A 12,691-nucleotide genomic window follows, 5' to 3' on the forward strand; every position below is an offset into this window, starting at 1 on the left:
ACCATGGTGGGTTGTCTCCCACTACCACTTTTAGTTAAAGTCCTTAAGTTGGACATTTGGTGAGTCCTTTGTTAGGGTGGCTTGTGCTTGAACTCATCCATGAATCTCCACCAATGTTTGCAAATCCAATGGCCTCCGAGATCCCAAACTAGGCGCAGAAAGCCTTCAAGCAAGTTAAAGCAAGTGACAAGGCCCCAAGAGTGCTGATTGCCAGAAAGAATTCTGGGGTCCCAAACCTTGCTTTTGCACCCGTCTTCTTGTTGATCATTAGTGTTCCAACCGAGTAGCAGGCAATCTGAATTCTCACTAAAGCGGCCAAATAACTTCCTAGACCCATTCAGTTGAGCTTCACACCAATCTTTGCATTTAAACTTTGAGCTTTCCACCATATTGAATCTTGCATGACGACTTCTACCACTAACCATCTTCCTCTTACTCTTAATGCCACAAAGAGCTCTAAGTTGACCATCCGTCTCCAGTAGCCCATATTCAAGTGGGAAGGTAAAGGTCAAGGATAAGAATTTTACCCACTTGAACGTTGTGTTGGATGGTAATGGCCTTGGGAGAGGTGTTTCTAATGAACTTGCAAGTTCCACTCCCTTGTGCTCTTCTCTAACAACTTCCACCTCCTTGTAAGCTTCTTCAATTTCAACCTTTTCCTCTTGGTAGCTTTCTTCCAATTAAATCTCCTCTTCACTGCTTACCAAGGGCATAGGAGGTTGTGCTTCTTCTTCTTGAATCTCCATCTCTTGATCAACCTCTTCAAAGTCTTTAGCCATGATATGCCTTGGAGGTTGTACACCCTTCTCAACATCAATTTCGAACGTCCTTGAAGGAGGCTTTATAACTTGACTTTCCTATAGAGGTTCTGCATCTCCTAAATCTTCAACCACTTCTTCCTCTGCAACTATTATGGTTTCCTCCACTTGTTCCAATACAAAGCCATGTTCCTCATTATCTACCGAAGTTTCTAGTGTCTCCTTCATGCTGTGCTCTTCTTTTGATTCTCCACATGCAGCCATGGGAGTACTTTGAGTGCTTAGATGTCGGGAAGCTATTATATTTACTACCTCGGTTAAGGCAGTAGTGAGTTCCAGTACACTCTTTTGCATCTTTGCTTGCCCTTGAAGAAGAACACGAAGGTTGTCATTCATTGGAGATTGGGGTGGATATGAAGGTTCATTGGTTGGGAGAGAGGGCTCCTAATACGGAGGTGGTTCTTCTTGATAAGGATATGAAGATGGTGTATATTGAGGTGGTGGTTCATGAGAGTAGTTGTGTTGGAATGGGGGTGGTTCTGTGTATGGTTCATTTGGCTCATAAGGTGGTTGGTATGGTAGATACGGGTTAGGGTCATATGGAGGTGAATGGTGGAAAGGGGCTTGTGAGTATGGCGGTCCAAAGCTATTTTGAAGAGGTGGTTCATTGGCATATGATGGAGCTTGCTGGTAACTACAAGGGGGTCCACCATATCTATTGTCTTGGCATGCATTGTAGGATGGTCGTTGTCCATGGTATCTTGGAAGGTGATGTTGTCGAAAGGGTTGATCAGATCCTCGTGGCTCCTTCCATTTCTGATTGTTTTGACCTTGATGCATGTTCCTGTTATAATTTTCATTCCTTGCAACAACATTGGGACCAAACTCAAAGCGATGGGGGTGAGAACTCATAATAGCAAATAAAATTTAAAACGAAAATAAAAACAAATTTAAATTAAAAAGGTTATTGAAATTTAAATTTTGAAAATTAAATTTTGAATTTTGAAATTTGAAATTTGAAAAAGTCAACAATATAAGATAAAAATTTGAAAAAAATTTAAATTTTGAAAAGGTTTGAAGAGCAATAACATCTTAATTTATGAAAAAGCAAAAATAAAAACAAAAATAAAAACAAATAAACAAGCAAAAAGTAAAATTTACAATAACCAATAATAAGGCACACGTTTGCAATTCCCCGGCAACGGCGCCATTTTGAAGAACGGATGGTTGACGGTTTAGAATTCAGAATAAATTCCCGTTGCAAGTATAGTTTCTAAACCAAGCAATCATCCTTTCTTACAAACGTTTTGGTTGTCACAAGTAACAAACCCCTTAAAAATTGATAACCGAAGTATTCAAACCTCGGGTCGTCTTCTCAAGGAACTGCAGGGAGGTATGTTCTTATTATTGATTATGAGTTTTGTAAATTGGGAGTTTTGAAAGTAAGGAACAAGTAATTTAAATGACAAGTAAAATAAATAAATAACTATAAAATAAACTCTTGGCAAGGTATGAAAATTCGGAAGTCCTATCCTAGTTATTCTTATGAGAATTGAAGTTAATCCCACTTAGTTAACCTTTACGAAAGCAAGGAAAAGTCAAGTGGACTAATTAGTTAGATTTCTCAAGTCCTTGCCAACTCCTAAGGAAAGACTAGAGTTATTGGAATTCAATTCAATTAGCAGACATAACAATCAATCACGATAAGTTTGATAACTCAAGAGCCTCCAGTTAATCAATTAAAACCAAGAATATAAAAAAGCTAAATGTAAATCATAAATCTGAAACATCTCAAATTATATTAAATAGAAAATCAATCCAAACATAAAGAGTTCATAAGCTAAATTGATAAAATAAATAAAAAGGACATTGAACCTGGAACTTGGAAGAAATTGTAAGTTGAAATAATAAAGTTGAAATAATAAGAAATCCTAATTCCTTTAAGAGGAATCCTAATCCTAAATCCTAAGAGAGAGGAGAGAACCTCTCTCTCTAAAAACTACATCCAATCCTAAAATTATGAATTATGAAAACGTGATCATGAATAAATGGATTCCCCTACTTTATAGCTTCTAATTTGTGTTTTCTGGGCCGCAAACTGGGTCGAAAATAGCCCAGAAATCGCTGGAGAAGAAATCTGCCACGCTGATCTTCGTCACTGCAACGTGTCCGTGTGAAGCACGCGTTCGCATCGCCTAGCGTCAGAGAAACTATGACATATTATATATCAAATCGAAGCCTGAGATGTTAGCTTTCCAATACAACTGAAACCGCGTCGTTTGGACCTCTGTAGCTTAAGTTATGACCTTTTTAGTGTGAGAGGTTCAGGCTGACAGCTTTGCAGTTCCTTCAACTTCTTGTATTCCTTCCACTTTTGCATGCTTCCTTTCCATCCTCCAAGCGATTCCTGCCCTGTAATCTCTGAAAAATACTTAACACACATATCAAGGCATCAAATGGTAATAGGAGAGGATTAATAATTAGCAATTTAAAGGCCAAAGAAACATGTTTTCAATCATAGCACAAAATCAAGAAGGAAGACGTAAAACATGCGATTTCTATGAATAAGCGTGAGAATAATGGATGAAAAACCACTCAATTTAGCACAATATAAACCATAAAATAGTGGTTTATCAGTGCGCACAGGGCTGTGTGTACGCACAGGTTGTAAAGTTCCATTGATGTGTGCGTGCGCACAAGGCTGTGCATACGCATATACCAGAAATCAGAAAATTCAATTTTTTTCATAATTAGTCAAACCAAAATAAGTTAATTCTCATAAAAAGTTTTAGTAGAACCTCCCTTAAAGGCCTTTTCATCAGTCAAGGGTTCCATCCAAACTCATATCTCTCCACCCTTCTCAACCATTTCCAATACCAATCAATTTTCAATATCCAACCATTTCATTAAACCATTATCACAACAATACCAACTCAGAGAAAATAACATAATCACCAACTCAAGAAAATCAATATAATCTAGAATTTCAGCAACCAAATCAAGTCAATCACAGTTCATAACCACAATTAAATCAAATTTATCCATTATTTGAACATTTAATCATATCACATTCATCCAAACAGACCAGATTAGTGCGTAAGACTCGCACAATCACAAAAAAAAAATATTTTTCACATCAATATCAATTTATAATAATTCCCTGATATAAAATATGTTTTAAGAAAAGCCCTCTACCTTAATTTAGTTGAAAATCAGTAATTATTAAACATAGCAAACCCTTTTTGATTCTTATCTCACAACAGTGGCATCAAATTCAACCATTTCCGCAGTAGCAAGAGCCACAAATGCAGCATGCAATAATGGTACCCAACCCTGAGACATTAACATCGGTAAATCCTTAACAATCGTATAACAGAATAACAACTATAAGGGTTTCAGGGAAAAAACAACTAACTAAAATTAAGGAGGAATGATGGAACAGAGCAACAGTAGCTCTGACAGTGGTTCTGGCAATGTCATCACTGCTTCCTGGTGGCCAGAGGCACGGCAGGACAATTTGAACAGAACCAGAAGGAGTAGGGGAAACCCCAAGTAGTTCCGACGAGCCCCAGCAGCAGCGACTTCCTCTGGGGACGACCCAGACAGCAGGGATAAATACAGAAGCTTTGGCGGTGGCGACGAAGCACGATGGTGACAAGCTGCTCTGTGCATTGCGTCTCTTCCTCTCTCCTCTGTCCAACAGCAGCAGCGACAACGAGCGTTCCTTTTGCAATGACGCCTTCGACGGTGACGACATCGGAGAGGAGGGTGGTGATATCCAACGATGACGTGCAGTGTGGCGGCGACTTCCTCTCTTCTAGCTCATGTTTTGTCCCCTCATTCTCTCTCTCTCTCTCCTCGACGATGATGGCGACGGTGACGATGACACCCAACCCTGCCGCCGCTATCTCCTTTCTATCCTCCCTATCTGCTATTCTTCTTTCTTCTATCGTATGTGTGTGTATGTGTTACAGGAATGAAAGTGGTAAGGGGATGGCGGCTAAGTTAGGGTTAGAGAGAGGGTGTATGTGTGAGTGTTGAGTTTTAGGGTTAGGGTTTTTAGAATTAGGTAAAAAGAGTAGTATTTGAAGTATAGTTCAATATAATTACTTTTGAGAATACTATTTATTTTTTAGCTCAAAAATTATTTTCAAATAAATACTCTAATTCAAAAATTATAGATAACCAAATTAGTTATTCTTTATTCATAAAATAAAATTTAAAATCTCAATATTCAAATTAAACTATATAAAAATTCTCATTATTTTTTTATTACTAAAGCTTTAAATTCTAAATGAGAAAATACCTAAATATCTATGAAAATTATATGAGTTCTAGTTATTTTTAAACTCAAAGTCTCATAACTTTGATTTAATTTCTTTTGGTAAATAATTTTCAGAAATTAAAATTATAATTAAGTATACCAATTCACAAATAACTCAGTATTTAATTTCTAAATATCTGAGGTCTTACAATAGGTATTTTTAAAGTAGGGCAATTCTTTCACCCACATTTGAGAGTGTCCAGAAGGTAAACGATTTCGTATTGACAATCTTCTCAAGTATGGAAAAGGAGTATCTACGTTTTGACACAACATGTCAAACTGATGAGAATGAAGATATACAACAACATTGGTTCACAATAGAATTCCTAAATAACATCAATTGTTTAGGATTACCTAATCACAAGTTGACTTTAAAGGCAAGAGTCGCTGTAATGCTATTGCAAAACATAGACCGGACTTCAGGTTTATGGAATGGGACAAAGTTAATAGTTAACAAGCTTGGCAATAACATAATTGGAGCGATGGTAATGACTGGTAGAAATATTGGTGACAAAGTATACATTCCAAGAATGAAGTTGATCCCTTCAGATTCAGGATTGTCATTTAAGTTCCAACGGAAATCATTTTTATTAATAGTGTGCTTTGCAATGACCATCAATAAGAGTCATGGTCAATCATTATCACATGTAGGGATTTACTTGCAAAAAACAGTGTTTACTCATGCGCAACTTTACGTTGCTTTGTCAATAGTTAAGAGTCGTAGTAGCTTAAAGGTTCTAATTCTAAACGAAGACGGCAATCCAAAGTCATCAATAACAAATGTCATGTTCAAGGAAGTTTTAATAATATTTACGTAAGAAAAATAGTATTTTTATTTTAACATGTTATGATTTATATTTTTGTATGATTATTGATTATAGATATAACTAATTTATCTATAACTCTTATTTCTAACTTGGAATGAAATGTATAACAGGGAGCACAACATCAAATGGCAATTGCTTTTCTAATGAGGTTAGTAAAATACTAGGTTTCCATAAACATTCATTAGCCTTTTGATATAAAGTTTAGTGCAAAATTGATATTCTAATAAAATAGTTATATATGCTCTTATTTTCTTAGGATTCTTTCATTAGGGTTGGCAAACAGGCCGAAACCTATAATGACCTAACTTCCAGCACATCATGATCGTACCAAAAGTGAGACGTTACTAACCTAATTTCTTTATTATCTATTTAATATTGAGCCTTTATGCACTTAATCTATCGACAATATTTCTAAAAAGTTAAAACTTTTCCATCTTACAAGAAAAAACAACACATATTCACATACTTAATATTAATAATACATTATAATATTACTTACAAAAATAATACCAAAACCTACGCCTCTAAATAAAACTTCAACTAACAAGGCGAGAGAAAAAACAAATTCTAACAATAACTCAATTCGCAAACAAATTCTTCTATGCCTCTACAGCTTCAGAATAAACCTTCGTACTTGTAACTGAAAGGGTAGAAAGAGAGGGTAAGAACTGGGAAGTCCTTAGTAGGGTCAGGGTTAGAAGTTAAGTTCATTTTACTATTATTACCCAATAGCAACAAGTAACAGAAAATATTCAACTTAATAAATAAAGAACATAGAAGTCAAACACACAGCACACACACAATCACAGAGACACAACTCACAGAGAAATATGCACAACCAAGTATGATGCATGTCTATTTCTAGTGCAGGTAATGAACTCATCTGTCAATTTCTACCCACTCCCAACGAAATCTAACACTTTGGTCAGATATGGCTTTTCCAAAGCTTACTCCCAGACTAAGCACAGTATGGCATAACCTCTGTAAAAAAACCCTTGTCTTATAGGCGCAGCACTTTTAATGCTCATATATGCCTGTCATAAACCCTTGTAAGTGAACTTTGACTCATAGGCGCAGCTCCCGGGTACTCATGTATGTCTGGAAAAGCAATGTAACCTACGAGCGTCCCCGCGTTACGTTTAGCACTAAGGCCCAAACAAGGTTGCATCTGCTCTCATGTGGTAGATAGTCTTTTAAAATCTTTTTATCTTTTCATTCTACTCTCCTGTGGAAGATATCTGCTCTCTTGTGGCAGATATTTCTTTAGTTAATACATTCTTTTCTTTTCTATGCTCTGCTCTCATGTGGTAGAGATTCGTTATATTCTTTTAGTCTTCGCTCTTTGCTCTCCTGTGGCAGAGATCGCTTAATCATTTGCTTTTCTTTCTTCATTCTTTTACTTTCTTTCTTTTAATATCTCAAATTATTTTCACGCTCTTCTCTCGTCTTTCCCTAAATGTCTTATGAAAGAAGAATCATAAGATTCTTAACTTTGTCTTTCTAAAGCTTTTAGGGATTATAACTGTTTTACCTCTCTTTTCTTATAATGTAATATCTTTAATAAAATGAATAATAATTAAATTAGTATGAGTATAATAATAATAAAAGAGTATTAATATTAATATTTTTATTTTGATATCAAAAACTAGTTTGTAGGGCTTTATTCTTAATTTTTAGAAAATTCCATTTTAAATCTCAAGCTTGTTAAATATTTTACTTTTTAACCCAAAATTTTATAAAATTACTAATTTAACTTCATATTTATAAAATTACTAATTTAATTTCATATTTCTAAAAATAACCCTAATCTTTTATAATATATCTGGTTTACTCTGAAACATTTACTTTTTACTCAAAATACCCCCAAAACTTATATAATTACTATTTTTAAAAAATAATATTTATATTGGTGACAAATACTCTTTTCAAAACCAAAATCTTCTCTTGTGATCTTTCAAAATATCTACTTGATTTTTAATCCATTTTTGAGTTTTATGGTTACCGATTTTTCATAGCTTCTAATTTAATCTTTCAACCACCAAACCACAGCAAATTTAACAGCCCAAAAACATCCAGAACAGATACATTTTGGCAGCCTCATCAAAACGGAACATAAAACACTAAATCAACAATATTTCATCGAAATTCAAACACAAAATCATTCAATTTCAAGCCACAATCATCCAATCAACAATCACACATCAAGAACATATTTAATTATAACTGAATTACCAAACCCTACCTTTGTGTGACAGCCACCAAACCGAAACACCAAGGAAACTTTCTAAATGAGGAATCAAAGAAGAAAACATCAAAATCAGCTACTCGACCTCCTGGGCTCCCACTTGGCCAAACCATGCATGGAAGATCAGCGGTGCCACCGTTGATTTCTCCCGAATAGAAGTAACGTCAACATGAAGAGGAGAAAGATATGAAAGATGCTCACGCATCACAACACCAAACTTGAATTGTTGCTTGTCCTCAAGTAACCAAAACTAATATAGGCTTAGGATGTGAATTTGCATGAAAAGTGAGTGTTTAATTAAGCTCATGTCTCTTCTTAAAGTGGGGTTTATACATCGCAATCCTGAATAGTTTTGGCATCTCACTATCCTTTGAATCAGAGGAATGTCACTGTCATTTAGAATTGGAATCTAGATAATATTATGAATTATCTGGCCTTTATACTTTGGTTTAATCCTTGAACATAGCAAATTTTCTTTAATTTTATTTTCTTTAGTGCTTTGCACTTTGAGCCTAGCCATGACTTTAAATGCTTTGTCTCAAGTTTCACTTGACACAAAAATACCACGAGCACTTAACTGGGGAACTCTCTTTAGGTTCTGATTTTTCTTTCAGTTACTCCCAGACGGTGGTGCTCAAAGCCTTTGGCATACTCTGTTAAATGCACTTGATCTCGACTCTTAGTGCTCTATCTCAAGGATTACTTGACACATGTACACCATAAGCATATGACTAGGGAAGCAACTCTTTGAGTTTTTAATCATCTCTGACCTCCCTAGTCATTAATGCTCAGAGCCTTGGACCTTGTTTTTATTTTTCTTTTGCTGTTTCTTTTGCTTCAAGGATTAAGCTTTTGTTTACTTCAGAGAATTCATAATAATTCTCGAAATTATTATTCCTCATACATCAACATCCTTTTATTCAAATTCAAATATGCACTATTCATATCATGCATTTAAAATCACAAATAATACCACCACATTTAAGTAAATAAGAATACTCTTTGATATAAACTCTATTTCTCATGCAATACATCACTTCTTTTTCTTTTTATTTTGAATTCAAGCTCAGTGAGCGATACATGAGACAACCTTTTAGAACTAAAAGCAAATAATAGAATTAAAATAGAAAATAAAACTAGAACCTAGGAATTAAAACAACAAAAGATCATGCAGACACTAAGACAAAATAGCAGAAAATAAGAACATAACATAGTAATGGCAGAATAAAATAGGAAGTGAAAGGAACTTAGCCACCTCAGTCTCTATGGTGGGAATCTCTCTCCTCTGGCTATGGTCCATATGGGCCTCTCAGATGGCTAAAGCCCTATCTCAGCTGGGAAATCTCTTGGCACTGAGAGTCCTTAGCAGCTCTCATCTGATCAAGGGTGGTGGTGAGATACTCCCAAGGGTTGTCTTGTGTCACCCTCATTGCTCAATAGATGTAGTGTACTGCTGCTACCAGCGGCTATCCTACGTGATCCTCATCTGCTCAATAGAGGAAGTAAGCTGCTGCCAGTACTCCTGAGGTGGGAAGTAGTGTCTGATGAACGAAATTCTTATGCCGGTATAGAAATTAGCAATGAATCCAATCGTGAGTATAGTCTAACCGATGCGCAAATATCGCATCAAACAATTCTAAAATCTATGACCGAGAGTATTAGTCCTGGGTCATTCTCCCTAGGAATTGCAAATAAATGTTCTTGTTATTAGCTATGAAGTATGTTTGGGGTTTTTGAGTTAAGGAACAAGAAATGTAAATTGCAAAAGAAATAAACTAACAACTAAGAAAGCTCTTGGCAAGGTGTGAGAACTAGAAATCCCATCCTAGTTATCCTTATCAATTGTGATGAGAATTGTTTATTGCTCCCACTTAGTTAACCTCTAACCATGGAGGAAAGTCAAGTGGATGAATTAACTTGATTCCACACAAGTCCTAGCCAACTCCTAAGGAAAGACTAGCTTTAGTGGTATCCAAGTCAATTAGCAATCTCTAATTATCAATCAACAAAAGAGTTTGATAACTCAAGTGTCACTAATTACTCTACCTAGGCCAAGAAGAACAAAATCTAACTCATATCTAGAAGAGGCATTTCAACAAACACATAGAAGGCATTAAAGGTAAGCATTATTAATTGCAAGAATTAAAGGAATCTACAACTACAAAAGCAAGAGATTAACAATAGAAAGGCAAAACAATTATGAAACAACAAAGAACTTACCAATTGCATTGAAGGAAAAATGTAGATCTACAAAAAAAAGTTCATAAACTACAACTAACAATACAAAGGAATTACAAGAGAAGAAGAATTCTACAACTATAAGAGAACAATTGAAGATGAAAAAGAAAATTAAGCAAGAGAAGAAGAAGTAGATCTAGATCTAAACCTAATGCTAATTCTAGAGAGAAGAGAGAGCTTCTCTCTCTAGAAACTAACTAAAAGCATGTGAAAACTAAACTAAAACTCCTCAACTAGGAAGGGTCTACCAAGGATGATGGATTCATCCATACATTTCCCAGTGTCTAGGATTATGAAATCAGCAGGAATGCAGTGGCCTTCAACCTTTACCAAGATATCCTCTACAAGTCCATAAGCCTGTTTTCTTGAATTGTTTTCCATCTCTAGTGAGATTCTTGCAACTTGTACCTCAAGGATCCCTAGCTTCTCCATCACAGAGAGAGGCATGAGGTTTATACTTGACCCCAGGTCACACAGAGCCTTCTCAAAGGTCATGGTGCCTATGGTACAAGGTACTGAGAACTTTCCATGATTCTGTCTCTTCTGAGGTAATCTCTGCCTAGTCAAGTCATCTAGTTCTTTGGTGAGCAAGGGGAGTTCATCTTCCCAAGTCTCATTACTAAATAACTTGGCATTTAGCTTCATGATTGCTCTAAGGTACTTGGCAACTTGCTCTTCAGTAACATCTTCATCCTCTTTAGAGGAAGAATACTCATCAGAGCTCATGAATGGCAGAAGTAAATTCAATGGAATCTCTATGGTCTCAGTATGAGCCTCAGATTCTCATGGTTCCTCATTAGGGAACTCCTTGGAGGCCAGTGGACGTCCATTGAGGTCTTCTTCAGTGGAAATCATTGCCTTTCCCTCCTCTATGCATTCGGCCATGTGGGACGTGTTTATGGCCTTGCATTCTCTCTTTGGGTTCTCTTCTGTATTGCTTGGGAGAGTACTAGGAGGGAGTTCAGTAACTTTCTTACTCAGCTGACCCACTTGTGCCTCTAAATTTCTAATAGAGGACCTTGTTTCAGTCATGAAACTTAGAGTGGTATTAGATAGATCAGAGACTACAGTTGCTAAGTCAGAGTGGCTCTGCTTAGAATTCTCTGTCTGTTGCTGAGAAGATGATGAAAAAGACTTGCTATTGCTAAACCTATTTCTTCCACCATTACTGTTGTTGAAGCCTTGTTGAGGCCTCTGTTGGTCCTTCCATGAGAGATTTGGATGATTTCTCCATGAAGGATTATAGGTGTTTCCATAGGGTTCTACCATGTAATTCACCTCTTCCATTGCAGGGTTCTTAGGATCATAAGCTTCTTCTTCAGAAGATGCTTCTTTAGTTCTGCCTATTGCTACTTGTATTCCAGACAGACTCTGAGAAATGATATTGACTTGCTGAGTCAATATTTTATTCTAAGTCAATATGGCATTCAGAGTATCAATCTCAAGAACTCATTTCTTCTGAGTTGTCCTATTATTCGTAGGATTCCTTTCAGAAGTATACATGAATTGGTTATTTGCAACCATTTTAATGAGTTCCTGGGCTTCTTCAGGCGTCTTCTTCAGATGAAGAGATTCTCCAGCAGAGCTGTCCAATGACATCTTGCACAGTTCAGACAGACCATCATAGAAGATACCTATGATGCTCCATTTTGAAAGCATGTCAGAAGGACACCTTCTGATCAATTGCTTGTATCTTTCCCAAGCTTCATAGAGGGATTCACCTTCCTTCTGTCTGAAGGTCTGGACTTCCACTCTAAGCTTACTCAATTTTTGAGGTGAAAAGAATTTGGCCAGAAAAGCACTGACCAGCTTTTCCCAAGAGTTCAGGCTTTCCTTAGGTTGTGAATCCAACCATATTCTAGCTCTGTCTCTTACAGCAAAGGGAAAAATCATAAGCCTGTAGACCTCAGGATCAACCCCATTGGTCTTGACAGTGTCACAGATTTACAAGAATTCAGCTAAGAACTGATGAGGATCTTCCAATGGAAGTCTATGAAACTTGCAATTCTGTTGCATTAGAGAAACTAATTGAGGCTTAAGCTCAAAGTTGTTTGCTCCAATGGCAGGAATTGAGATGCTTCTCCTATAGAAGTCGGGAGTAGGTGCAGTAAAGTCACCAAGCACCTTCCTTGTATTGTTGGCATTGTTGTTGTTTTTGGCTGCCATGGCTTCTTCTTGTTTGAAAATTTCTATTAGGTCCTCTCCAGAGAGTTGTGATTTAGCTTCTCTTAGCTTTCTCTTCAAGGTCCTTTCAGGTTCAGGATCAGCTTCAACAAAAATGCCTTTGTCCTTGCTCCTG

General features: G+C 36.4%; 1 protein-coding gene and 1 non-coding gene across 2 annotated transcripts; both read left to right on the top strand.

Moving 5' to 3' along the window:
- Nucleotides 1-5,321: 5,321 nt before the first annotated feature.
- On the top strand, nt 5,322-5,900 carry LOC140183133 (uncharacterized). The gene has a single exon (XM_072231151.1). The coding sequence runs from the start codon at nt 5,322-5,324 to the stop codon at nt 5,898-5,900; it is 579 nt and encodes a 192-aa protein (XP_072087252.1).
- A 6,145-nt stretch (nt 5,901-12,045) lies between these two features.
- On the top strand, nt 12,046-12,153 carry LOC112788004 (small nucleolar RNA R71). The gene has a single exon (XR_003195385.1). It is a non-coding gene; the product is annotated as a small nucleolar RNA R71 (small nucleolar RNA).
- The last annotated feature ends 538 nt before the right edge of the window (nt 12,154-12,691 follow it).

Source organism: Arachis hypogaea, chromosome 20, assembly GCF_003086295.3.
Source record: "Arachis hypogaea cultivar Tifrunner chromosome 20, arahy.Tifrunner.gnm2.J5K5, whole genome shotgun sequence".
Classification (NCBI taxonomy): Eukaryota; Viridiplantae; Streptophyta; class Magnoliopsida; order Fabales; family Fabaceae; genus Arachis; species Arachis hypogaea.

Excerpts from the sequence above, each read along its gene's own strand:
- LOC140183133 (XM_072231151.1), top strand. The coding sequence starts at position 5,322 with ATGGAAAAGGAGTATCTACGTTTTGACACAACATGTCAAACTGATGAG.